General features: G+C 35.0%; 3 protein-coding genes and 1 long non-coding RNA gene across 5 annotated transcripts; 2 read left to right on the top strand and 2 right to left on the bottom strand.

Moving 5' to 3' along the window:
* Window positions 1–4378: 4378 nt before the first annotated feature.
* On the bottom strand, window positions 4379–5800 carry LOC121248933 (aspartic proteinase nepenthesin-1-like). The gene has a single exon (XM_041147547.1). It carries the CDS (start codon window positions 5745–5747, stop codon window positions 4380–4382), a length of 1368 nt encoding a protein of 455 aa, XP_041003481.1. The 5' UTR covers window positions 5748–5800; the 3' UTR covers window position 4379.
* A 5523-nt stretch (window positions 5801–11323) lies between these two features.
* LOC121248932 (flavonol synthase/flavanone 3-hydroxylase-like) lies at window positions 11324–13828 on the top strand. The gene is made up of 3 exons (XM_041147546.1): window positions 11324–11898; window positions 12366–12693; window positions 13450–13828. Exons 1-3 carry the CDS (start codon window positions 11429–11431, stop codon window positions 13660–13662), a joined length of 1011 nt encoding a protein of 336 aa, XP_041003480.1. The 5' UTR covers window positions 11324–11428; the 3' UTR covers window positions 13663–13828.
* A 791-nt stretch (window positions 13829–14619) lies between these two features.
* Window positions 14620–22709, top strand: LOC121248930 (oxysterol-binding protein-related protein 1C-like). 2 transcript variants are annotated; one of them, XM_041147544.1, is made up of 11 exons: window positions 14626–15507; window positions 15632–15991; window positions 16930–17029; window positions 17721–18151; window positions 18732–18887; window positions 19932–20099; window positions 20174–20314; window positions 20867–21097; window positions 21183–21296; window positions 21694–22433; window positions 22475–22709. In XM_041147544.1, the coding sequence occupies exons 1-10, from the start codon at window positions 14950–14952 to the stop codon at window positions 21859–21861; spliced, it is 2427 nt and encodes an 808-aa protein (XP_041003478.1). In that variant the 5' UTR covers window positions 14626–14949; the 3' UTR covers window positions 21862–22433; window positions 22475–22709. The 2 variants fall into 2 exon arrangements, with proteins under 2 accessions (XP_041003479.1, XP_041003478.1); XM_041147545.1 differs by lacking the exons at window positions 21183–21296; window positions 21694–22433; window positions 22475–22709 and having other exon boundaries at window positions 14620–15507; window positions 20856–20989.
* On the bottom strand, window positions 21296–23235 carry LOC121248931. The gene is made up of 2 exons (XR_005937545.1): window positions 22922–23235; window positions 21296–21561 (listed from the first exon to the last, which is right to left on the bottom strand). It is a non-coding gene; the product is annotated as an uncharacterized LOC121248931 (long non-coding RNA).
* Window positions 23236–27729: the final 4494 nt, after the last annotated feature.

Raw genomic sequence — 27729 nt, 5'->3', positions numbered from 1 at the left:
ATAATTGGAGCTCTATACGTACTTCTTTGTATATTTTAACATTTCTGATTGCATAAACTGTGCATATTGAACCAAAGTAATAATCATAACCTCAATGAAAATAATGCCCAATACTGACTAATTTTCTTTCTCAAATGACACTGTTGGAGCTTACAGTGAAACTCTGTTGCCTAACCAGGCATCAAGTATAAATACAACAGAAAGACAGTTATACTACGACTTTGGTCTATAATTACAGTTCTGTTATTTAAAAGGCTTGTTTGAATAGTAAGATGATATGATTTTAAATGAGTTGAATAAAATATTATTAGAATATTTTTTTAATATTATTATTTTTTTAGAATTTAAAAAAGTTATAATAATGAGATGAGATGAGATCGTTTCTCTATCTAAACAAGTCCTAAAAGTTGGCGTAATTTATTACGAGACCCATTATAATTATAAAATAATTTAAAAAATAATTTTTTATACCAATTAGGACTCGTTAATTTTTACAACTTCTCTCAACTCATCGCATCTCATCATTACAATTTTTTTAAATTTTCATATAAAATGAAATAAACAATTTAATTTTTTCAAATTTCAAAACAAAAATAATATTAAAAAAATATATTATAAACATATTTTATTTAACTTTAATGTAGACTTTTATGATATCAATAGTGTGTGATGTGTCAATAAAGGAATTTGCAAATTGATTTTTTCTTTCCAAAATGACTAGTTTGAATTTGGGGACTAACAGAAGTTACATAACTTAACTGAGCTTGATAAGCTGGCCCACTTTCAGAATTGCTTAATCCTAATAATTTGTGGGTAGTTGCCCGGACTTTCATAAACAGCTCTGGGAACCTTTCTTCTTTTAATAAATAACCGATTGTAAACGGCATAAAAATGTATAAGATACAATGAAGTGTAATACAAGCAAGAGACTTTTAGACCCTTAAAACCACCACCACCTTCTATTCTATCAATTAATATTGGGAATGTTCCCAAAACTTTGTGACATCATTCTTTGTAATCTAAAAGCAAGGTTGGGGTCAAGCATTTTCAATAGATTAGTTAAAAGTTACATCTATCGAGTATTTAGTTATTAGAAAGTAAAATATACTCATAATGGATTAGCTAAATTTCAAATAGTGACTTTTAAAAGTTTTTTCAAATTTGAAGGTTACTGTATATACATCAAATACATATTTTTATCACAATCGATATATTAATTTGAGTTAGTGATATATTAATTTAATTAGAATATGATTATTAATTAATATATAATAGGTAGAATAGTAAAATATGATAAAATTAAAAAAAAATAATTAAAAAAATTAAATATTTTTGAAATTATTAGTTACTCATTACTATATAATAAATAAATAGATAATCCAATATGGAGATTTGATGTGAATAACTAAAATCAAATTCATCTTATATTATTTTATTATTATATAATAAAAAAATAATTATTTAAATAGAATAGTCAAGAGTCAAATTTATCTTATATTCATAAAAAAATGTCATTTAACTTTGACTAATGTATTGAAGATGCTCTTAGAACTTAAGAGTAGCTTTTTAGTGTCACTAAAAATGATATTTGTAATCTTAAATCCCGTGCACTTATTTTTTTAAAAAATAAATAGAATTGAGATATATATGAAAAAGTTATTTTTTTAATTGTGAATCTCACTTTTTATAAAAAAGAGTGCGTCAAACTTGTATATCTTAAAATTGTATGGATCTAACATTAGTCTCACTCTCATGCGTAAGTTAGTTTTTGAAACAAAAACATGTATTATGCTAGAAGTTTTTAAGTATGAAAATTGTCCATTTTTTCAATGGTTTCAAATGGTCATAAATTGAACCTGCTCTGTATCTGCCTTCTCCAAATATTACAGACTAATTGTCTGCACCCTTTTTCAAGTCCGGAATCTTGACGAGTTCTCATCACACTTTTAAAAAGTTTGATGCGATTCAAGTTTAAAAAATTGTCATGTGTGTTTTGAATATGCTACAAACACATACTAAGTTAAAAATGGATTTTTATAAATGAGTTTGAGAAAATTTCGAGCAACCCAACTGTCCTTTTAGTTACTGATACACTGAAGTTGTTTCATTTCAGAAAGTATCTCATCTCATCTCATCTCATTATTATAATTTTTTTAAATTTTTATATAAAATATAATAACCAATTCAACTTTTTCAAATTCTAATTTAAAATTTTTAAATTTTAAATCAATAATAATATTAAAAAATAATATTTTAACAATAATATTTTTAACTTTAAATTTTTTTATCTAAAATCATCTACTTTCATCTCTAAATCCAAACGTGCTGATCTAGAGAGTAGAGGCCTGCCACATATTAGGCCCAACAGTGAACCTATATAATCATATTTAATTTATTTTTATTTAAAAAATGTTAGTGCCAAAGTCATGAGTACGCAGTTTAAGCTTAACTTTAAAAATCAGAAAACTCCAAGAGTAACAGTCACGATCGATTAATGATTCAAAATTCGTGAATAATTTAAAAGTAGTGCACAATAATCTCGGGAAAAAAAATATAACATTAAATATGGAGAATATATATAATTAGTTAGAAATTGATATTTTAGGACTTACATATACATACATACATACATACATACATACATACATCTATATATATATATATATATTTATGCATATACATATATGTGGAGTATAATGATTTGGAGTTCTCTAAATTTTCCTCTCCGCTTATTAATTTCTTATAGCAAATTTAATGTTTAGATATACATACGTTGGAATCCAACGACTAATACCTTATTTACTATTAGTTAAACCTCTTGTTGGGTTATTCCTTCCGCTTTAACTAGTTCTTAGATCTTTTTTTTTTTTTTCCTAATCAAGCTTGATATATATTAGAGTAAAAGATACAGGATGTTCAAGGTGGATCAAAAAGAAAATATCTAAAAGAGCTATTTAAGGGTATGCTTCCAAAAATGATCAAATTGGCAGTTGTCCATTACACTATAGAATGCGCACATCAATTGAAGACATTCAACATCTTTTCGCTCTACATAGGCAATGGAAATTAGCCAAGATGATGTCCAAGACCTTTAATTTTGGATGAGCCTGATCTCTTCCTTGCAATGGTTTTGGTTTGAAATTTTCCTCCTTAGATATCCATGGTGTTGCCCAGATATTTGCCATGAGGCCATTATTGATCCGAAGGCATCTCTCTTTTTTAAGAATTTCTCTTGTACTTAGAATTCATTTTCAAAAATATGAGTTTGATTGCCTCTGAGATACATTCTAGAAATTTAAATTTTTGAGATATGTCGCTGCTAGTATATCATGCCAAAGTCCATTCTGACTTTCACTCATTTCCCATCCCTTTTTTGCGAGTAGTACTTGGTTCATGTTTTTCATTTTCCTTATTCTAAGACCTCTTGAGATTTTTGGTATGCATATAAATTTTCATGACTTGAGAGTCAAATTGTGGGTCTTATCCTTTGGAAAACTCCAAAAAAAAATTTTTAAAACTTGTATCTAAAATCTTACACAATTTTGGGAAGTTGAAAAGTAGACATAATATATGTTCGGATAGTACGGGCTATTGATCTAATCAGCATCGTACTACACTGAAGGTGTAGCCCTTCAGTGTAGCCCAACAAAATCTCCTGAGAAGGCCATTTGGCCATTTGGCCCTTTTATTTTTATTTTTTATATTTTTCATACATTTATGTATACTCTTTAATATATATATTTTTTTTTAAAAATTTACAACATCATTAAAACATACATCCTTAATCATTAAATAAAAAAAAGAACATCTATCGGGACCCACTGCATGTCGGGACCCATTTTCGATGGGTTTAGTGTTTTCCTTATATTATACAAGAAAATCTATTTAAAAACTTTATTTTCTACACAGTCAGCACATCCCTAATGTGGAAGGTTTCTACGTCAATTAATAATTATGCTAAAAATTAATTGGTGTTTTGATTTATTTAAAGTAATAGTGCATCCCACGTTTGCTAACACACGGCTGACTTAGATAATGTAACTCGAAATTGTCATGACATACATGTAGTACTTGATGAGGAAAGACAATACTGGGCGGCTCGGCCTGTAGATCGTGCATGAGTTCCCCCGGCCCGCCCCCCTCCCTTGCGTTGTTTTATCAAAAAAAATCCTAATATGTGGATTCTATATATATATATATATATATACAGCCTGATACCACAATTCGAAACTTCAACGCTAAGATGTTCATTTAATTAGCTTAAGAAGTAAATATATATAAAATATTATGATGCACGTACAAATCTCGAAGAGACCATACAAACACACACGCATGCACATATAGGTGTATCTATGTAGACAGTGTAATCAAGTTGTTGGTCAAAGTTGATCACACTGTGTAGGAACGAACGATATGGTTTCTTTCACAAGATCATGGGTCACCAGAAAGTTTTGCTGCTGAATATTGCCAATGACCCCCATACCCAAGATACCAGAGTCTGCCATGGCCAAGCAAATCTTATCAACTGAATCCCTGACCATATAATTTGTGGGGGGCAATTCCAAATCAGAACCTTTGAAATGAAAAACCATTCTGGGATAATTGATTAAAATTGGCTCCGGCGGCTCTTCGGTAGATTGCAGGGTAAAGCATAGGTCAAGCCCGCTGGCACCAGAATCGTCAACCGGAAGTCCCATTTGAGCAATGAGCGCTTGTTTTACTCCATCGAAAACAGAACGAAACATGTATGTAAGTGTCGTCCCACAATCTATGATCACGCCGCCACTGCCATCTTTTTCGAAATCGCTAATGACGGGCACAAAAGTGTTTCCAACAGAGATCCCTTCAAGCGAGAGATAATAAAAAGTTGGCTGTGTTGGGTTTTTTATTAAAGGTGTTGTTTTGATATTTGATGCATTTGTGCCGCCATTCGCGCCCGCACGAGATCCCATCAAAAGTGTCCCAGATGAGGTGTCGTCAAAGGGAGTTAAGCAGTATGAAAATTTGGGTTGCTTGAGTTGAGAAACCAGGGATAAGGATCCACGCCCTAACCCTACAAGCCCTGCACCTTGGTCCAACCCATTTCCGAAGTTATCGTTCCCACAACCAAACCCAATATTGGTAATCGAAACCTTGCTAGTCTTGGAGTTCCCGAACGTGAAGGTTTCTGTCGCCATGACACCTTCGGTCGTGGAATCGTCACCATACTCATAGTAATACTGGCAAACATCACCTTCGCATGTTGGCGAGGGTAGTGCGTTGCATAGATGGTTTTCACATGACATCTTAGAGAAAGAAGATGATTTTTCCGGATCGAAAATTGGTGTGGGCTGGTGATAACACTGTTGGCAAGGCTTGCATTGTGTCCATATTAAATCGCTGCCGGAATCAATGATGGCAGAGAAGCTCACCGGTGGTGTACCGATAGATAAGTCCATCAGAAACTCCCCATTCCCTGCACGAATTGGGCCGTCAACCTGAGAATCTGATATGGTTGCGGAGGCCATTGCACAAAGCCTTTGCAACCTGTATCGCCCACGTTCAACTCCCCGTTGGATACGTTGAAACTTGGTGAGGTTTTTCCCAGAATCAACATGTTTAAGTGAGACCCTGAATCCAGATTGTAGTACAGTTTGGCGCTGATCAAGAGCTCTTCTTGGCGTGGAAAATGCAGGACTGAGAAATAAGATCACTACTAGGGCCAGCTCAAGAAATATGAACGAGGATAAAAAGTATGATGAAGCCATATATAATTGGGTTGTGATTCCGGGATAGAAAGCATGAGTGAAAAGCAGTGGGATTATATAGGGTTTAATGTTCGTACGTGGCCTTATACGTACATGAAAAACAGAAAATGAAGTGAAAATCTTGTGAACAGTTCGATCTCATGTTCAGAAATGGAGGAGGGATGAAAGGAGTTTAGCCGGAGTAATTCGAGGAGAAGATGTTTGTCACAGTGAAAACACAACACAAAGTTGATATATGTATATTTGCATCTTGGTGTGGCAGCTAATGTGGGGGTGATGCATGCGTGGTACGTAGTCGAGGGAAACGAGGTTTCTTAACAACATATTATATCGCTAAGGCAAGAGTATTGTGATAATGATGGAAGCCGATCGCAAGCTTTTAATTATCTCCTTTATCATCAACGACGCATGTGCATGGACTCTAGCTAAAGAGTTGATTTTTTAACTTATCTCATCTCATTTTATTTAATCATTATAATTTTTTTAAACTTTTAAATAAAAATATATAATAAATAATTCAATTTTTTTAAATTTCAAAATAAATATAATATTAAAAAATTATATTCTAACAATATTTTATTCAAATTTCAACTCTCATCTCATCTCATATCAACTCAACTTACTGTCCAAACATTTTCTAAATATATAATATTTATATTTTATTTTTAGTAATAGATCTACTCATCATCCTTATACCACATACTTGCTATGGTAAAATGAATAAAAATATAAAAAAATAAAAGTAGGTGTGTAGTATAGACGGGATGATTAGCAAAATTTTTCTTTTAAGTAATTAAGGATAAAAATCATAGACAACTGACAATAATATGTTTTATGAGAGTTTTGTTACAACTAAATTAATTGTATGTTTGGTTGTCTGTCAACACACAACTATACATCATTTCTTATGAGATCAATTATAATTATAAGTTTCGGGTACTTAAAAAAATAGACTTGCAAATAGATCACTGACTAATGATTTGTACAAGCCTTAATTAATAAACAAGTCCCGCGCAGTCCTTTTGTAAAACTGAACCCCACCATAAAAAATGTAAAAAAAAAAAAAAATTATTATTTTTCAGTACATTATGGCCCATTATTTTACAAATGACTTATGCGAGATTTAGTTATTTGAGACTTCTATCTAGCATTACTTGTCTTGGTTATATGTTACGTAGTTGAAATCATGAAAAATAAATAAATCAAACTTCTTGAAAATCTTCCAACCCTTGATCAGCGTATCATGTGTATATAGTATTTTTTAGACTTCTGGACATTAAAAAAAAAAAAAAAAACATACATGAATTGAATTAAGGGCAGAATTTCGGTAATTGGCCGTGACGTTTTTTCTTGTAGGACATATATGCATATATAATGAAGTGCCATATTTTTTAAATGTTGGAATTTAAAACTCCGGCTCAAATTAAGAATATTGAAACTCCGAATATATATAGCTCTCATTTCAATTATAATTAAGTTGATACAACTCCGGCCAAATCCCCCGTGTTTCGCCAACTAGTAGTTTAAAAATCTGACAGTTGTAGCATATATAATTCAAATTAATTTTGATTACACGAAAGAAATTAAGCAAAAAATAGATCAGTATTGGCGATAATCTATAATGATCTTGGCGAAAACTTTCATATGTATGTATATGTAATCATGGAAAGTTTTCGTGTCGCGATTAAAATGCCACCATCATACGGAGTTGGAGAAAGTTTCATGCATGCAACCCGGCCATCCATAAATTTTTCAAGTACCTACGTACCTCTTGAATATATCATGAGAGACACATATATATTTGTTTTAATGAAGGTATACGTGAAAAACATTTTGTTAAAACATAAGTTATAAATCAAAGATATTAACCAGAAAAAAGAACCAATTTTTAGATTAATACCATATGATCAAGCATATATACTTGATTTATAAAGAAATATTCAAAAAGCTTACAAATTTGTCTGGTTTGAAATAATACGTTAGATTATATAGTAATTTTTAGTGTAAAATAAATCTGACGTATCATAATATGCTACGTCAGTTTATAAACCTAACATTTCTCATGCCAATATATTGGAGGCCAGACATGAAAATATTTAGTACAAACTTCAAGTCATGAGAAGTCTCTTAATTTGTCTTTCTCTTTGTGATGCAACATATTCATGAGAATGTAACATATTCGCAACCAAAATCTTATAATTTCTTTACAATTATTTTGCAATTCACAATTCAGTTTCAATCAACTATATAAATTTTCATATAATAAAATTATCTTTTATTTTATGTAAAGTTACAAATAGTTACAGGCAACCACAAGTAGTACTTGGTCATTATATATTCCGTTCTTCTAGGGATAGTCGGGGCACGCAACCAGTGGGGAGTCCGCTGATGTCGGCCGTTATATTTTAAAAAAAAAAATTAGAGGAAATCTGAAGAAGAGATTCAACGTTCGCACTTCGCTTTGTGTGGTCTTTAGCTTGTTCTTCAAATAGAGCTTGTTGTTCACATCTTGCGTTGGCTTCGTGTGGTCTTCGGCTTGGTCTTCACAGAGATTCAGAGCTTGTTCTTTACAAGAATCTTACCTATCAAAATACACAGGAATCTTTTAGGCTTGATTGTCTCAGTCATCCTTAAAAATTTCTTTTTTATAAGTCATCCTTAAAAACTTAATAGAGAATAGATATGAGAGGCTCCAATTGACTAGAAAGCTTTACTGATGATACAAGCCTAATGCTAAATTAACCTAAGAGGGAAAAAGGTAAACTTGATTAGAGGCAGTGTCATGACAACATACCACCTATCCTGGGCCGACAATCAAAGGTGGCCTGAATCTATGCATAATAAAGAGTCCCATATATTAAACCAAGCCAAGTCCTATAGACATTTTAGACATCTGGAGGATTTTTTTTTTCAAAGTTCTGTGAGAAAACCAGAATTTTTTAAGGACTAGACGATACTATCACCTTCTTCCCAGCGTCTAGGTTCCAGAAGCACCATTTAATTGTCTAATAAAAAAAACTGCTGTAAATAATTGATCAAACCAAGCTTAAATACAGTCTATCTCATAGTTTTCTATGCTGCACCTTTCCCCTCTTCTTTCAGTGCTCAAGTCGATTTAGATCCCTCATCCTCACATCCTTTCACTCCCATCCCTTCCCCCTTCTAATTTTTCGGATGCAGTGAAGCTCCATATTTCCACAGCTAGGCCTATTTATTCCCCTCCAGCAGTTGTTTAAGTAATTCAAATTTCATTAAGAGCACAGCTCACTGTGAGAGCTGGAGAGCTGAAGAGTTCGATTTCGTAGGGAAGATGAAGGGAGATATACTAGAGAGACTGAAGAGCTGGTCTGAAGAAGTGACTCGATTTTGTTGGGGAAGACAACAAAGAGAAGGTAAATGTGAAACGCATCGTTTTGTCACTATATTAAACGAATTGTTTCATTTCCACAGAGGCAACGACTCCTCTGCAGTTATGTATGCCGACTGCGTTAAGCATTTTTGTTATATATTATCCAATCTATTCGGAATCAGTTGCATGCATGCATACATGCCTGCCTAATTTTTTTGTTTTCTAAGCACGCGGACCCATAGGATCAACTCCCTAGCTAGTGTAGGCCTCTGTCACAGGATTCGATGGTTTGGATGATCATAAATAGGTGGTTTAATTAATCGATTAATTCTAAATACAATCGTGGAGTACGCACTGCGTAAGTGCCTCGTAATTCTTTTGAAAATGAGTGAGGTTCACTATTAAAAAAATTATTTTAATACTGTGAAACACGACATCAACACCCACCATAAGGCTATGATCGCCTGGGAACCTAGTGAATTGCCGAGCCTTGCCATAAGGTACATTGCAGACTATTGCCACTGGACGTAGGCAGCTAGGCATGTCCGATTGTGGGCACGCTAGGCCCAAGACACGTCGCATTCAATACGTGTTAGGGAACCAAGCACGCAACGACGTGCTGCCAAAGGTACCGTAGGACGACTTGGCCACGATCTGACATCCTGTCATGGCAACAGGGTGGTAGCAGGTTTGATCCTAGTACGACCTGACACACTACCATGACATGAGGGTGGTAGCAGGTCTGGCCCAAGCACGACCTGACACCCCACGATCTCCCTCAGCGGTCAGGTCCAAATCAGATATAAATAACTGACATCCTTCCCACAGGAAGGCTCTCAGAACCCTTACTATTTTCCAGTTTACTTAGCTTTCTTTATCACCCAAGAATTCTTTATTGACTTTGGCATCGGAGTGCCCTCGGACTTCACTGAAGCCTCTTCTCCCTCTTAGCTACAGGTCTAGTGAGCTTGGTTGCTGTGGAGCTGCTCGGGCTGTGAAACATGACATCAACATTACTTTTTTTTTTTTATATGAGTCCTGTATTTACTCACTTTTTTTAAAAAAATTGTGCGGCATTTACACACTTTACGACTACAAATGTCATTTCTCTTAATTAATTACGTGTTTATGCGGTTCAAAATTCAAATGTGAATTAGTATAGTCAATGCCAAATATCGCATAATGAGTTGGAACGAGAGAAAAAGTCATTCATAACCCACACAGAGGTGGTCCTGGTCTTAACAAAATGGTCTGTAGACCATGGTGGCAATTCAGGGGCATTGATACGGTATCCATACGCATAGTTCTCTTTTTTTCTTTGACACCTTGCTTTTCCTTTCTATCTTATCCTCTTCCTTTATTTTCTCACTTGATAATGACATTTTGATGGGCTGGACTTGGTATATCTAGGCTTGCTATGTTTTTCCCCTTCAAGCACCACTTAATTAAGTGGAAGGAAAAATGGAAGAAACTCAATGGTAGGTAAACTATATATAAGACGTTCTTTTCAAGCAATAGTACTGCATGACTTTTGTCTTGATTTTAATTTTTTTTGTAATATTTGTTGATATAATATATTGTAATTTTTATATATCAGCTATTTAAATGAATGATAAAATTTTCTTTAAAATTGGGCTGTCTTCCAACCTATTATAAAAATGACATATGAATGTCCATTGAGCATGTGATAAATATATATTTTTTAAAATCTTATTTTAAAAATTAGCAATATGTATTATACATGGAAAAATTATATTCAACAGCCCTATATTACACACTTGTTTTTATTTTTTATCTTTTTAATTTTTTTTCTCAACCGATATGTGATGTAAGATTGTTGAGTAAAATAAATCATATACATGCAGCATATATGTGTCCTAATAATTTGGAGATAGAAACTTATTCCGATCCATTTTGAAGGCCGAAAACAGTATCTTTTAAAATATAACACAACTAACACGATTGAAGTGATAAGTTGAATATGAAAAATAACATTTCTTTTTAAATATTTTCAAAGTAAAAGAAAAAAGAATTCTTCTAGAAAGGACAGCCGAACCATAACATACATAACCTCACGTCCTTTACGTGGTTGGTTCCTCTATGGAGTGAACACGGTGCCTCCACACGTTTGCTTCCTCTCTTCTCTCTCTCTCTCTCTCTCTCCCCCCTCTTGCGGCAAAATCACAGTTCCATGACTCCCCACTAATTATATAATACACACACACACACGTAGCTAGGTATGTAATAAACCCAACTCAGTTATTTGATTTGCTACGAGCTGGTGGGAATTTATAACTCAAAAAAGAGAAAATTAAAGTGGGATTAGGTAGCAATGGAGGTACAGAGAGTGCAAGCTGTTGCAAATTCCTTGTCTTTTGCCACTGATACTATCCCTGCAGAATTCGTTAGGCCTCAGCAAGAACAGCCTGCTATCACCACATTCCGGGGACCCGTCCCGGAAATCCCGACCATCGATCTCTGCGACCCGGATCAAGAAAACCTGGTCCGCTCCATTGCGAATGCCAGCAAGGAGTGGGGGATATTCCAAGTTGTGAACCATGGCATTCCTACTGATGTTATAAGCAAACTACAGGCTGTTGGAAGAGAGTTCTTCCAACTCCCTCAGGAAGAAAAAGAAGTGTACGCTCGGTCCTCATCCTCTCAGAGCATTGAGGGCTACGGAAGCAAACTGCAGAAAGATCTCGACGGCAAGAAATCTTGGGTGGATCATCTTTTCCATAAGATTTGGCCTCAGACGTGCATCAACTACCAGTTCTGGCCCAAGAACCCTCCTTCTTACAGGTCTATATTGTTCTCGAGAAATGCTATTTATCAGTATTTATTATGATTTTTTAATAAGAGTAGTGCTACAGAGAAGTTATACACTCTATACACCACTAAAAAAATATGTGATTTTATTTTTTTATCCTTATATTTTATATTTAATGAAATATGAGGATTAAATGATAAAATTATATATTTTTAAGTGATGTGTAGGAGTGTGGAGTTTATGTTTAAAATTTTTCTTTTAATAATAATTCTTTCATATTTCATAATTAGATTAAAAAATTATTCGATATTTTTTTACTTATTTGATAATCATCGCATTAATGATATTGGGTGCATGCATATAACCCAATCGTGGCTCTGTATTTGTACTGTACATATACACGTATATCATTCTCGTCCTAAATAAATATTTTCGTCGTAAATAAGTAACAATAAATAAGTAATTTTTTATTTTGTGGCTAATTTTGTACGTGGTGCAGAGAGGCGAACGAAGTGTATGCAAAATATATGCGTGAGGTGGCGGCTAAGCTGTTTGAGAGCCTGTCATTAGGGTTAGAGCTTGAAAGGCATGTACTGAAAGAAGCAGCGGGTGGGGAGGAGATAGAATACCTTCTGAAAATAAATTATTACCCACCATGTCCTCGACCTGATCTCACACTGGGAGTGGTTGCTCATACTGATTTGTCCGCCATAACCATTCTCGTCCCTAACCATGTCCCTGGACTCCAAGTTCTCAAGGATGAACACTGGATCGACGCTAAGTATATTCCCAATGCCCTGATTATCCACATTGGTGACCAGATTGAGGTTACAATTTTCTTTCACTTTTTCTTTTCAGTCTCTTGTTTGGCAACTAAGAATTTATCAATACATCATGTAGTACTCGATTGTAAATTGGGTGATCAGGTCGTCTGTAATCATGTAATACGCATCATAAAGAGTAATACTAAATATAGTCATGATCTGTGCATTGCACACTTCTTTTGAAAAAGGGCAATGCTACACCCACAGAAGATTCTTACAAAGAATTAATCCTCAAAGAAAGGCAATTTTTTTTTTTTTTTTTTTTTGCTTTTTTTCAATCATTTTTTAAACACTTAAAACATTTTTAAAAAATACAAAAAAAATCACAAATTCATTTAAAAACACTTCCTTAATCATTAAGTAAAAAAAATAAAAAATAAAAATAAAATGAAATTCGGTACAAAATTTGGTAGAAATCTTATGTGGAAATAGTATTTTCCTTCGAAAAATACTAAAGTCTACTATTAAAAAATTAATTTTTTCTTCTAAATTCCATATTTACTCACTTTCTTTTTTAAAATTATATAACCATTAAGAAGACATGAATATTAGGAAAAAAAATATTGCTACAAATACATAAAATATATACAGCGAGTTGATCATGATTAGATCTCAAACAATTAAACCGAGAATAACTTTTGAGCTTAAAAATGGTTAATTTATTTTGGTTGATATATATATATTTATATATATATAGTTGATTAATTAACGGTTGAGATCACAGATACTTATCATGGTACTTAATTACTTGGCACGCAGATTCTCAGCAACGGTATATACAAGGGCGTGCTGCACCGTACCACAGTGGATAAAGAAAAGGCGAGGATGTCTTGGCCTGTATTCTTGGAGCCACCTACGGAATGCGTAGTCGGACCTCTTCCTCAACTTGTTAATGAAGCAAACCCTCCCAAGTACAAGGTCAAGAAATTCAAGGACTATGCTTATTGTAAACTCAACAAGCTTCCCCAGTAATCAAATTAATTAATTAAACCTAATTAAGACTATGACTATGAGAATATTCGAATAAGGGCATTAAAAGGGTTCTCCTGTAATTTTTTCTTGTGATTTTTTGGCAATGATGGAGACATGATGTTGATATTATTTGTGTGTTTCTATGTGTGTATTATGTTTTTAATTTGTATTTTTGAGTGGGATGATTTTGTTTTTCAATTTCTTCGTGGTGGTAACTTGATTAAGGAAGTAATACAGTTTTAAAAAAATTGAAAGTAAACCCTCAATTGATATAATTTTATATAATATATTAAATCTATTTTATAATAAAAATAATTTTATAATCTAATATACTATATCAAATCATGTCAATTTATAAATTTATTTTAATAAATTTTTTTGTGATTAAAACTTAAATTATTTCTCCCTCAAATAAGATAAAAAAGAATTTTGGGCTGGATTGAAATGCCATTTCGAGCACAAGGTTAGATGGGCCCATGATCAACAAAGAAAGAGGCCCAGAAAATGCCTCAAAACAGCCTAAGCCTATCTAATCGAGATTAAGTAGTCGATCCAAAAGACTTTATATCTAATGGTTTGCTAATAAGATTGAAAGCCAATCTATGCACCCTCGTTGTATTTTGAGGAAGAAAATTTTATTTTCAGATGGGTGTTTAAAGTATATGGAAGAAATCATTTGATTTAAAAGATAAATTTTAAATTTTATAAATTAAATAATATGAATAATAAAATATGTCACTTTGATAATAAAATAACTTTTTAATGAATTATGTCACTTAATCTATAATTGATAAGGAATATAAATTATTGTACGATATAAAAACTTTCAAATTAACACTTTTCATAATTGGTATAATTTTCTCCTAGAGAAAAAAGGGGACCAAATAAAGATAGCAGTGACATTGCTCTTCGTATTCAGTTTTCAAGTCTTTTAGATAGACCCGACCGCTTGGCATTCACGCACGCATGCGGAGGAATTTTGCTTACGTCGCAAACTCGTCGTCGCAAACCAGTCAAATCCAAACCGCGTCCCAATTTCCGTTTCGTTCTCCGGCGGAGTTTTCGGAATAGCCATCTCCTGATAATTTCTTAATTAATTAAATATTTATATATATATATATATATAACAAAAACCCATTTAATTTTTACTTTTGAAATTTAACCATACTTCTCACTTTAAAGAGAAAATTCGAAAACAAATAATCACAAATTACCGCCCGATTTTCGCGGCGAGCCACCACCGTTAACAACTCATTATGATCATTCTCTGATCGTAGGATCCAGAATATGTATCAGTTCTGCTGCGTCGCGCCCGTATCGGATCGCACTACCCAGGCCGCCGCCGCCGCCTCTACTCCTCCGTTCTCCTCGTCCTTATCGGAGCTCCAGAACATGCAACGCCGGACGACGTCGTTTCGATCGCTATCCACCCCGAGCCGCAACCCTGGGTCCTCCCATAGCTTACGCATCCCCACCAATAACGGCGACGACGACCACGACAACCGTCTGATCCCGCGATCCAAATCCTCAGTGTCGGAGTGGTTCTCTAGGCAGCTGTCCATTCGGGATCACCGGGAGGTCGTGATCAACGACATTGTCGGGAATGGGATCTCCGGCATTCTGTACAAGTGGGTCAACTACGGCCGGGGATGGCGTCCACGGTGGTTCGTTCTCCAGGACGGTGTTCTTTCCTATTTCAAAATCCACGGCCCCGATAAGATTACGATCAATCACGAAACCGAAAGAGGATCGATGGTTATCGGCGAAGACTCCATCCGTCGACTCTCCCGCCGAACCCGCTCTCAATCCCGCGTCCGTAAACCCGTCGGTGAAATCCACCTCAAGGTCGGTCTGATTAGAAGCAGGTTTCGTTAATTAAATAGCGGTTTTCGGAAACAATATCAACGGGAAATTTGTTGCAATGTGATGTGATATATGATGTATGATGATGTGTGTGTGTTGTTCATAGGTGTGTTCGATTCGGGAGAGTAAGTCGGACGAGAGGAGGTTCTCGGTGTACACGGGGACGAAGAAGAGGCTGCATCTGAGGGCAGAGAGCGGGGAGGACAGGGCATCGTGGGTGGAAGCGTTGAAGGCGGTGAAGGACATGTTTCCGCGGGTGTCGAATGCTGAGCTGATGGCGCCCGCTGCGGATGTGGTGTTTTCGACTGAGAAGTTGAGACAGCGACTGTTGGAGGAGGGGGTGAGCGAGGTCGCCATCCAAGATAGCGAGACCATTATGAGGAGTGAGCTCTCAGAGATGCATAAGCACCTTGTGGTCCTCAAGCAGAAGCAGTTGTTGCTCATTGACACATTGCGTCACTTGGAGGTAGCATTATCTACACTTGACGGTTATTCTCATTTTCAGTTTCTGATTGGGTTTGACATCTCAATCTGAGATTGTGCTCTTGAGTCATCCCAAATCAGTCCTCTTCAATCTCACTTAATTACTTCCTTTTAACTATTATTTTCCATTTTTCGGTGCATCTTGTTCAAAATTAACTCCATTATTTATCATTTAGCGTGAAATTTCGAATCAAACAGGTGGATTGTTCCAGAAGGTGATAATACGCAGTTTTATCAGCATTATATATAAGCTACTTTATTTCTTTGTTGTACAAGAGTAACAATCTGGACATGAAAGTTATTGAATATATGTAAATAGGCATGAAAATTCTGGATTTCCTTGATGTCTTCCCTTTTTTCCCAGATTACATGTTTCGTCAACCATTGCTATATTTTTGAATTTATAGTGATTTTAGAATGCAGAATGGATAATTCTGGGTTTTTCCGAATGCAGAATGGATAATTTATGTTTCTTAAAAAAAACAGAAGAAAGTGTGTTCAGTAATTAAATGTCTACTTCGACCAGTTTTTTTAAACCTTTTTCTCTCATATTTCTCAAAGAAATCAAATAAGTCGTCTTTATCTTGATTTTGCCAACTGCCTTAAAATTGTATTTTTTTTTAAAAAACATTCCACCGTTTTAAAGATAACATCGTCAAAATGCTTGACATGGTGAACTTTTCTCTCTCTCCTTTGGACGTTGATTTTTATCCCTTCTCTTATTTCTACTTTTTTCTGTTCATTCTTTTAACATGTCTTCGATGTTTTGTTATATAAATTTGTCATGTTATATACCTGAAATCCTTTTCTTGAATCAGCACTCTCTCATCTATAGTACTTATGAGTTGATTCTATGAGTGTCTTTTATTTTTATTTTTATTTTTTTTGCTGTTAAATACTTTTATCTATTGCTTCATCTAGACAGAAAAGGTTGACTTGGAGAACACGCTCGTTGATGAGAGTCAAAGGCAAGCATCGGAGCCAGGAAATTCCTCTAGATCAAGGCAAGACAAGTACAGCGGTATGAGATTAACTTTATTTTCTAGGGCTTCTTAAAATCTTTTACATAGTTAGAATGGGATTTTGATCCCCCAGAGTTCCTACCTGAGTAAATACCATGGGGCTCTCTTTGTTTGTTTATCTCTCTTCAACTCTAGTCCTTGGAGGTCAGGTAGGAAATCTGAAGCCGTTAGCATGTACTCATTCCTGAGGAATTGGAGTAAAATTATACAAAAATGATTCTTTAGAAAAAGTGAGTTTGGATTCCCTTTTCAATATATTGTCTTGTGGATTAACTTGGATTTTAGAGGATTTAGTTCTCGCAGTATGATCTGTTCACTTAGTTTTCATCCTTCAACATAAATTTGGGGTCTACAAGTGAGCTTGCTTTCTTAGTATGCCTCTCATATGTTTGTGGCATCTGTTCAGCTTTTCTTGTCACTGTATACATTTAATCGCTTCTATTTTTGCAGTTACATTTTGAGGGTTCTTTCTATATCGTTTTGCTACCTGTTTTAACCGAGTTCTGTTTTGATGAGTTGCTGTTATAAACTGACGAACCCCGTTGTCTTGATTTTTAAAAGTTGTAGAAGAGAAACCATAATAGACTCGTGCATTGCTTCTTTTGTTTATATAATTTACTCATCCTATATAAGTACTTTGTGTTCAAAACTTTAACAACTCCCAGCATGTTTTTGTGAAATGTATTTCAGAGGGAAGTGCAAGTGATTCTTATGATGACATTGACAGACGTGAGGGAGACGAAGAAACTGATGATGAAGACAATGCATTTTTTGATACTCGAGATTTTCTTTCGTCCAGTTCTATCAGAAGTAATGGATCTGATTTTCAGAAATCGCCACTTGGTTCTGATGAAGAAGAGGATCTAGATGGCATTGATTGTTTAAGTAGATCTCTTGGACATAAGTATCCTCATGTTAGGCGCCGTAAGAAATTGCCTGAACCAGTTGAAAAAGAAAAGGGCGTTAGTCTTTGGTCAATGATCAAAGATAATATTGGGAAGGATCTTGCCAAAGTCTGCCTTCCAGTTTATTTTAACGAGCCCATCTCTTCTTTACAGAAATGTTATGAAGATCTGGAATACTCATACCTGCTAGATCGTGCCTATGAATGGGGTAAAATGGTAAGTTTCAACTTAAAAAATTAAATTATTATTGCTTGCCTTTCCTGAAAGTTGATTAGTTGCAAAAAACTCCATCTGTTCTATAGTTATAGGTTGGTACATCTTTTTGTTAGTACTATAACTAGTAGCATTTATCGAGTATTGAATGTACTAGAAAAGTGAGAAGGCTTACTTGTGCTAGATTTCTTTTCAATACTGGTGCTAGTTATTATGCAGCTACAGACAACCTTGCAGCATTTGAAAGTTTGTAAAAACTGTCTAATCATAAAACTAATATATTACTCAAGCAGTTAGATTTAGAGCCTTGGAGGTGAGTGGCTTCAATCCTTCAAATTTGGCAAGGATGTTCGCCTGCTCTTTTCTGATCATATTATGGGGATCTTTTATTCCAGAGTCCAAATTCATCTTTCATTTTTTTGTTTGGTATTTGTATTTTTTTAAGAGTCCAACTTCTCATCTTTTGTTCGCTTGATTAATTTTACTGTTATTTTGATTGTTTTGTACAACCCTGTGATGCCTTTGTTGCAGCCAGTTTATATCCTTCCAGGACTTCTTTAACGTCCTTGGTAAAAACATGTAGGGTAATGGCCTTATGAGGATTCTAAATGTAGCAGCATTTGCAGTATCAGGATATGCTTCTACTGATGGAAGAACTTGCAAACCATTTAATCCGTTACTGGGTGAGACATACGAAGCTGATTTTCCAGATAAAGGCCTTCGTTTCATCTCCGAGAAGGTATTTTTTCACTGTTAGAATGTTTTTTGATGTTCCATACATTTCACTATGATAATTTTTTATATATATTAGGAAATATCATATACATAACATGAAACCAGCAATACATATCAGGATCAACCATCATGGAAGCCCTGGATTAGGAGTTTCAGTTTATTGCTTGATGGGATGTTGAGCCAACTATGTGTTAGAAAATAGTTGAGTCAGAAGATTGCTTAGAGCGGACTGGTGATGTTGTGAGGCAAGCAGAATTTAAATATCTTTTTTTTTTTTTTTAGAATTTTCAATACCATGTATTATTAGAAAAACTCTTAAGGGCACAACTCCGCAACTCAAGTTCACTGGGGGTATACAGATTTTCATTATGTCTTAAGAATCAGACAACTTGGTTAACATCCAAATGTATTCGTGAGTAATGTAATCAAGATTGATCTTCTTCAACTACAATGGGAAATTATCTGTGTCCCGAAACATTTAAGAGAAAAAGTTGCATATGAGTAATTGACGTAGTTTGTGTTTAGTTCATTATTATATCTGTGCAAATCCTAATTCTGTTTTATTAATAAAAAAAATAATGATTTTTTGTAACCATGCATAGATGTCATAATATCTCCTTGATCACGTGCCACTTATTTGCTAGCAGCCTAGCATAATGAAATTGGTTTATTATATTTGTCAGCAGGTGTTTTCTTAGGCCTCATTTGGTTACACAAATCATTTCATTTCATCTAATCATTACAACTTTTCCAAACTCCCACACAAAATACAATAAACAATTCAATTTTTCAAATTCCAAAACAAAAATAATATTAAAAAGTTATATTCTAACAATATTTTATTCAACTTTCATCTCATCTCATTTTTGTAACCAAACAAGTTCTTAAACTCTTATCATACCTGCTCCAATTTGGTATCTTCATTTATACTGTGTTAAATAATTTGTTTCTAGCATTTTTTATGGTTCATCTGGTAAAATGGTAAAATGTTCTGGTGTTATTTCTTGATACTTGGACTCAATCATTTTTTCTGTTCATCTTGAGATAGGTTAGTCATCACCCAGTGATTGTTGCATGCCATTGTGAGGGGCGCAACTGGAGAATTTGGGGAGACAACAATTTAAAAAGTAAATTTTGGGGTCGTTCGATTCAGCTGGATCCTGTTGGTCTGTTGACTTTGGAGTTTGATGATGGTGAAGTTTTTCAGTGGAGCAAGGTATTCTTCTTACTTTAGATGTCTAGTTCCACTTTCCATAAGCTGACTGCTGATAGCTGACACTCTACTGTCAGGTAACGACTTCCATTTACAACCTTATTATAGGAAAACTCTACTGCGACCACTATGGTACAATGCGCATAGAGGGGAATCGTGACTACTCGTGTAAACTAAAATTTAAGGAGCACTCGATCATTGATAGAAATCCGCACCAGGTGCATCTCTCTCCCTCCCTCCGCGCATGCGTGTAGGAAGTTAGTGCAAATGTGTCTTTGCATGTGTGAAGAGATTTTTCAATGTGTTTTGAATTTTGATGAATGATGCATATATGTGAATGTGAGTATTTTTATTAGATAATTTATTTCTCCTTGGGATTAGTATTTGTTAATAAGATGTGAAAAGGGGGCCTGGCACGCCGGAAGCATATAAGTGAAGAAAACGAGGGAAAAAAAAAATGCAAAAAGGTACGGAAGAAAATGAAGAAATGGAATTGGAGATTTAACTATACTAGAGGTCAGCAGATGATGTGGGAGTAGATGTTATTGATTAAATCTTCCTTTAAACAAGAAAAGGTATTACCTTATGAAAACAAGCTTGGGGAAAATTCTTGATCCAAGACACAGGCTGTAAAGCATCCTTGGCATCCAATATAATATGCATCTCCATTGCTTTGAGAGTTGGTTAGCATCTGCATTGCATAATTTTCTCGTTCTAGCAAAACTAGAGCATTGTTATGATTTCTGTTTGTAATTTAAGTTGCATTGCAGGTACAAGGTACTGTCCAAGATAAGAATGGTAAAACAATGGCAACTTTGATCGGAAAATGGGATGAGAGCATGCACTATGTAACAGGCGATAATCCTGGGAAAGGGAAAGGGTCAGGGTCATTGTTGGAACCCTGTTTGCTATGGAGACGGAGCAAGCCATCCGAATATCCAACCAGATATAATCTAACACGCTTTGCCATTACGCTGAATGAGCTTACACTTGGACTTGAGGTTCTTTCTTTTTCTTCCTCTTCCCTTTGTAATGGGAAGAACAAATTCTAGCGTCATTACTGCTGACATTAAATTTGATAAACAGGAGAAGTTGCCACCAACAGACTCAAGACTCAGACCTGATCAGAGGTATTTGGAGAATGGGGAGTATGAAAAGGCCAATGAGGAGAAGTTGCGGCTGGAACAGAGACAGCGACAGGTATATAATTCATGTCTGTCTTAAATATTATCTAGGGAAAATTACACCACCCTGAAACTACTAGGAGTTTTACACTGTATATTTTTTATAAGTATTTTACACACTGTATATCAAACTACCAAAACAAATTCATTTCATGCTCGAACTATAAAAAACTGATCCTTGCGCTCCAATTCAATTATGGCCATTGACATAGCGCAATCTTGATGCTCAGATCTTAATAAAAGGTGCAACGTATCAGTTTTTAGTACTTTGAGAGTGCAATCTGTCAGTTTGGGGTGCAGTGCTCAAGTTAGTATGAGGGTGCAAAGTGTATTTATCCAGATTATCTACATATGATTGTTTTCAAACCATACGCGATAAATATAAGGAAATCTTGTCAAATATGACTTTGCAGGCACGGGGAATGCAAGAGAAGGGTTGGAAACCAAGGTGGTTTGAAAAGGACAGCAGCAACAATACCTACCACTATATTGGTGGTTACTGGGAAGCGAGGGAAAAGCATAACTGGGAATCATGCCCTAATATCTTTGGCCAACTCTCAACTGATCAAAGTTTTGACTAGCCCCTTCCTATCCCACCTTGAAATGGAAATAAAACGAAAAAAACCATTCTTTAACCATTTCTACTCTTTTTCCTTATTTCTTTACAGAATCCATTTCTTTTCTTCAATTATTTCTTCAAAAAATATACTGACGATGGGCCTTCATGCTTGCCACTCCAAGCAGTTTAAGAGGCCACATGAAACGCAATAAACAGTGTGGAGATGGTGCCCCACAATTCAAATAATTTCATCCTGGTTGAAGGCTCTCTCTCCAACTTGTCATACCCAGCTCTCCCAAGTTGTGAACGCTTAGCTGCTAGTACATCACTTCCTGCTCTGCTATATGCATGCTTAATCCTAGCTGGGGGCCGTGGACTTGGTTGGGTTGCAGGGGCACCTACATAGACACTTTTACCTGAATTGATGTCCAATATTACAAAAGAGAGTACATTTTTTTGACAAGTATCGAGCTAGCTTGTTACGGATGACCCTAAACACCAAGCCACAGTGTAAGCTTCAACATGTTTCACCTCACGGGTAATGGGCATGACTCACTCTCTTCCTAAGTGGGCAGGGCAGCACAGAGATTCCTTGTTGGTAATATTTCTGTCCAGCAGATTCCTGAATATAATAGGTTTGATAGAATTGGACTAGGAAAATAAAAGGATTCAATATTAAAATACTTTATGTTGTTTAGCTTTTGAACATATATTCACCTCTAAATTATTTTGACCTCTTTGTTTTCAACTTTGATCATGCCTTTATAAACGTGAGTCCCAATACAAATGAAATGTCTACAATTACCGATTAAAATAAAAAAAAAATATTAAAGAATAAAAAAAACCTTCAAAAATTCTTAAGACAAGAAATATATATATATATATATATATATATATATATATATATATATATATATATATATATCTCAAGCTAAAAAGAAGGAGAAGACAACTTCAAACATGAATCCGAACTTCAGTAGCAAATCGAGCAGAAGTTAGAAAAGCAAAATAAAATGCAATTCAATCAGAAACAACTGAACATGAAATACTCGGGGAGAAAAAAGAAGATGAGAGAGAGAGACCTGGGAACAGAGCTCGGAGTGGGATTGCTGCCGCGATAGCCTGGACATGGGATTTTCGAGGGTGGCGACTTATTACTCACCGCAAGCAGGCAATGATGATGATTGATGAAAAGGATAACGACGGGGAACGTAAAGCAGCCGTCAAGAAAAGACCCGGCAGTCGGTACACTCCGTATACAGTCTCAAAGGATATGAAAGGATTCGCGATCACAGGGGACGGCCTTCGCTACCCACCACCTGAAGATGGCGTAAGACGGCTAGTCTGCGGGGTTGGGAATGAGAGAAAACGTTGTAGGCTATAGCGTTGGTTAAAGTACGCTCGTTGGATCATGTAAATGCAAAATCATAATTTATATAATAAAATTATAATTTGTAAAATATCACGATATTTTACATTTTACTATTTTATTTAAAATTTATTCTCGCTTTAAATTATCTATCTATTAACTAAAATAATAAAATATTTTCTTCTAATTTATTTTTGTCAATGTTATCATATTTTACAATTCTACCAATCATAAGATTTCATTTCGTTGGCGGACAAAATCCAGTTATTTTGAACTAGTGTTTTAATGGCTATTTGTAAAGGAAAAAAGTGCTTAAATTTCACCCAGTGGACCCTAAATAAAACCACTCGGATGCAAGCAACAAGTCCAATTCCACAATTGCTTGTAGTGTTCCAATTCCAGAAAACACCAAAAAAAACACTTGACTGACAAAACACATAGAGCAAAGTGCTTTGAACTTCTATTGACCCAAAGTGCTTTCACTACCTTTCCTATAATAGAATATGCAAAAAACAAGTCCAGGCTTTCATGAATAGCAGATCAGTGTTGCAATTCCACGATTCACTTACAATCCACAGCAGGAAATTAAAACACTGCCCATCTCCAAAAATTAAGAACAAAGACAATTGATAGAGAGTGACTGTGGGCAATCACAAAATCAGCACATCTGGTTTTACATTTTCAGCACAAAATGAAACTGAACAGTGGGCAATCACAAAATGTAACATTTTGTTTGTAACATTTCAACCCATCACAAAATCAACACAATCACCAAAAATAAAAACAGGGCCCAATCACAAAACTAAAAGTGTCTAAACCATATATGGTCACATAGTTGCTGCACAGCCACATATTTCCATCACATGTGGTTGGGCAACTACAAAAATCAGACAAAGTGTTCGTTAAACATCCACTAATGCTACATCCACTAATGCTAATTACAACGTTGACATAGGCTGGATGAAAAGTTACGCACCTCTAAAAGGTGTGGATGAATCATCAGGTGTAGATATAGCTACAAACTTCTGAAGCCACATAAATTTCATTCTGAAGACTCTGGAAATAATCTTGTTGCATTGCATTCATGCCAGCAAGATTTAATTTCATAATTTTAGCTTTGAACTTCTTCTTCTTAGGTGCAAGTTGTTCACTTCTATCCTGTTCTATCTTGGTGATTGCTTCTCTTCTCTCCAACATGCACATCTTTCTGTCATTGGACATGAGACATTGAGAGTTAGAGCATAGTTAAATTCAACATCTGATCATTCTCTGGACCTCTTCTTTCTCTCCCTTAGTTTCTCAACCTTCTTGCCTGGAGGCCTCTCATGGATGACCTCGACGTTGTCATCCAAAATGTCCTCTCCGTCTGGAGTTGAGTTAGCACTAGCCGGACATTTCACAGGTGGTTTACTCCTCGTTGACATATGTTTCTGTCATTTTGGTTGGTGTCTCAATAAGTAATAAAAAGTATTCTTAAATAACAGGTGAGTGTCCAAACCATTAACATTTTATTAAGGCACCTTACATTATGAGTTTTAAACATGCACATCGACATTCTACAGATGTAGGAGACAGGGCTCATCTTTTTCACAAGATCCCATAAATATAGAAAAAAATGAAGTAGTTCCTTTACTTTCTCCTCTATCCTTGCCTCTCCTACTCCACAAAAGTTCAATGATATTTAAGCGCGACACAAGCCATACGGCCCATACCAAACAAAGCAAAGATCAAAGAGACCACAAAATCGCATGATCAAAACTCAGATTAATTGCAATTTACCAGGTTTGCTTCAGACTACCAATGCCCAGATCCTCTCAAGTACTTTGAATAGACCTGAATTATTGTTCTGTGCAAGAAGAATCAAAATTTCAGGGTTTCTTTTTCTCAAGAAACCAAAAGAAAAAAGAAAATCAATCACAAAACCAAGAAACTAAAACTAAAATGAAACATAGAAAGCTCTGAGAACATATTCGAGATTGATGGCACCTGAAATTGTGGTGAGAATGGACGAATTGGAAGGGTGTGAGGGTTCAAAAGCTGAGAGAACAGAAAGAGATCCAAACAAAAAGAGGGTTGGATAAGGGGAGTGAAGGATAGAAACGGAGAAGAAAGATCCTCCTGCAGTGCTGGTTTTTGGCTTGACTTTCGTGTTTTTTTTATTACCTGGAAGATCACGACAGGAGAGAAAAGGTAAGAAAATGAAACCTAGTGAAAGAGAAAATGTATGAGGGAAAAAAGGAGAGGAAGTTCACGTGGGGAAAAGAAAGGAAAAAGAAGTACGGTAGAAGGGAAAATCTAGGAAGAGAGAGTTTTTGGACGAATGAAGGAGTTTTGAGAAATGTTTGGGATCCGATAATGGATTCAGAGCATTTTTTCGATAAATTATTTTTTGTTTTCTTTACTTAGTATTAAATAAGCATTTTTTATTGACGTGATGATTTTTTTTAGAAAAACTTTTAAAAATGTAAAAAAAAAATGTATAATTTTTTTTTTTTAAAAGATAGGAATCCTCGGTGGGTGTTTTTCTTTGGTGATTGTAGTGCCACTCAAGAGTTTTTTTTTTATTGCTTTTGATCGAACTATAGTACGTATCAAGAATCTTGCTACCCGTACGCATGAAAAACACGCTTTAAGTTAATGTTAGGGACCTCGGTCAAATCCGCAAATACTAAGATCCTCTAGCTTGTCTCTCCTTGTGATGACCAATTGCACCTTGTCTTCTTACTTGGTCTTAAAATGATTATGGCAATGAAAGGTCCCTAAATTAATGGAGGTTTGGTATTTAGTGGTGGAAAATATGATTATAGTAGTGATGATGTATTAGGGTGATCTAAGAGATGAATTTATGAGTATGATGCAATGTGGCACGACTTAATGTTGTTCCTTGAAGGTGGCGCCTCTTGGGTGGTGATTAGGATTTGGATGTGAAGTGAGGCTAGGGTTAGGAAGATGATATCCTAAAATGTAGGAGGTGATTAGGTTGGCTAGGATTTTCAGCTAGGTTATATATGGAAGGGATTTGATGGTTTGGATGAGGCTAAGGTTGATTTGGGATGAGGCTAAGGTTGATTCCTTGAATTTAGGGATTCAAGAATGGAAGATAGGTTTGGATCCTAGATTATAAGAGTTGCTTGTGGAAAATAGGGTTCGAGGTCCTAAATTATAGGACTTGCTTATGGAGGCTAGGGTTTTGGCTATGACAATTGATGATGGATGAAAGGTTATTTTTAGGAAATGTGATAATGTGAAGAATCAAGAATATAAAGGGCGAGGTTAGGATATGTTTGATATGCGAAAAAGTGCAAAAAAATACATGAATATGCAAGAAAATATATGAACAAGGACAAATAATTGAATGAAAAATGGAGAAATACTCATAAAATAATCATGGAATCACCACATATTCACGAATTGCAAGGTGATGTCCATCTCCTTGGGATTCACAAATTTTACCTAAGAAACTCAAATGCAACAGCACCTAAAAATATTAAGAACAACTCAAACTGTTCACAAAGGAAATTAGTCAAAAGATATAAATGAAATGTCAAAAAGACTTATTTAAAGCAATAATACATGAGGAAAAATTCTAAAAAAATCTCCTTTCAAATATGTCTTTGGTGGGCCCCATGATGGGCTCGTGGCAAGGGTTAGCCCATAGTTGGCCTTGGCTGGCCCATGGCATGGTTGGCAGCTCGGCCATGGGCCACTTTCCTTGGAGTCTTGATATACGTAGTGACGTAGCAGTGCCATGTAATTTCCTTTTATTTAAAAAAAATAAAAATTGGACAAAAGCATAGAAACCTGCTGTCTTTTCGTCTTCAACATTTCGGTACACCCATTTCTCTTATTTCTCTACATCCATTTCCCTTCACCTTCAACATTTTGGTACACCAACAGCTAGAACAAACATTTATGTACACCAACCATTTGGTGGTGAATCATTAATAGCAAACATTTTGCTAAACAAGTCATTTCGTACTCAACTATTTTCAGCTTTCTCTTTATCTTTTCTATGTTTGTAGGAGCTATGCTAAAAAAATTGTATTTGATTTAGGAGCTTTTGTTGGGGACTTGACAATTGAGGAGGTATGTTTTGTTTGGGACTTGACCATTGAGGAGACTTGTTTTGTTGCAAATAATTGAGAAGCAATCAAGATGTTTTTAAAGCTTTTAGAATTATATTGTTAAAGACTGGGAACCGCATGAACGTTGGGACACACCATTAGGAGTGTAAATTTAAACCGAAAAATTGAAAAACTGGCCCAAACTGGACCGATTCCTGTATTATGAAAACCGACTGGACCCGGTCCGGTTTCGATTCCATAGTTCCCGGGACCGGACCGATTCGGAAAAATATATATATAAATTAATTATATATATAAGTTTTATATATAATATATAATTATATATGAAATGCAACATGGGTTATTGTAGATGAGCATTTGTAGTTTACATCTTTTAAAAAATATAATTTTATAAGCTAAATTTTAATAATTAAAAATGCAAAAGGAGTTTTCGGCT

This window comes from Juglans microcarpa x Juglans regia, chromosome 2D (assembly GCF_004785595.1).
Source record: "Juglans microcarpa x Juglans regia isolate MS1-56 chromosome 2D, Jm3101_v1.0, whole genome shotgun sequence".
In the NCBI taxonomy this organism is placed as follows: domain Eukaryota; kingdom Viridiplantae; phylum Streptophyta; class Magnoliopsida; order Fagales; family Juglandaceae; genus Juglans; species Juglans microcarpa x Juglans regia.
This window is presented reverse-complemented; position numbering and strand designations above follow the sequence as displayed.

What these genes read in the sequence shown, in the direction of transcription:
- LOC121248930 (XM_041147544.1), top strand. Translation starts at nt 14,950, where the DNA reads ATGTATCAGTTCTGCTGCGTCGCGCCCGTATCGGATCGCACTACCCAG. An exon ending in TTCGTTTCATCTCCGAGAAG is followed by an intron (nt 18,888 to 19,931) that starts GTATTTTTTCAC and finishes ATCTTGAGATAG; the next exon opens with GTTAGTCATCACCCAGTGAT. An exon ending in TGGAACAGAGACAGCGACAG is followed by an intron (nt 21,297 to 21,693) that starts GTATATAATTCA and finishes ATGACTTTGCAG; the next exon opens with GCACGGGGAATGCAAGAGAA.
- LOC121248932 (XM_041147546.1), top strand. Translation starts at nt 11,429, where the DNA reads ATGGAGGTACAGAGAGTGCAAGCTGTTGCAAATTCCTTGTCTTTTGCC. An exon ending in AAGAACCCTCCTTCTTACAG is followed by an intron (nt 11,899 to 12,365) that starts GTCTATATTGTT and finishes TACGTGGTGCAG; the next exon opens with AGAGGCGAACGAAGTGTATG. An exon ending in ACATTGGTGACCAGATTGAG is followed by an intron (nt 12,694 to 13,449) that starts GTTACAATTTTC and finishes CTTGGCACGCAG; the next exon opens with ATTCTCAGCAACGGTATATA.
- LOC121248933 (XM_041147547.1), bottom strand. Translation starts at nt 5,747, where the DNA reads ATGGCTTCATCATACTTTTTATCCTCGTTCATATTTCTTGAGCTGGCC.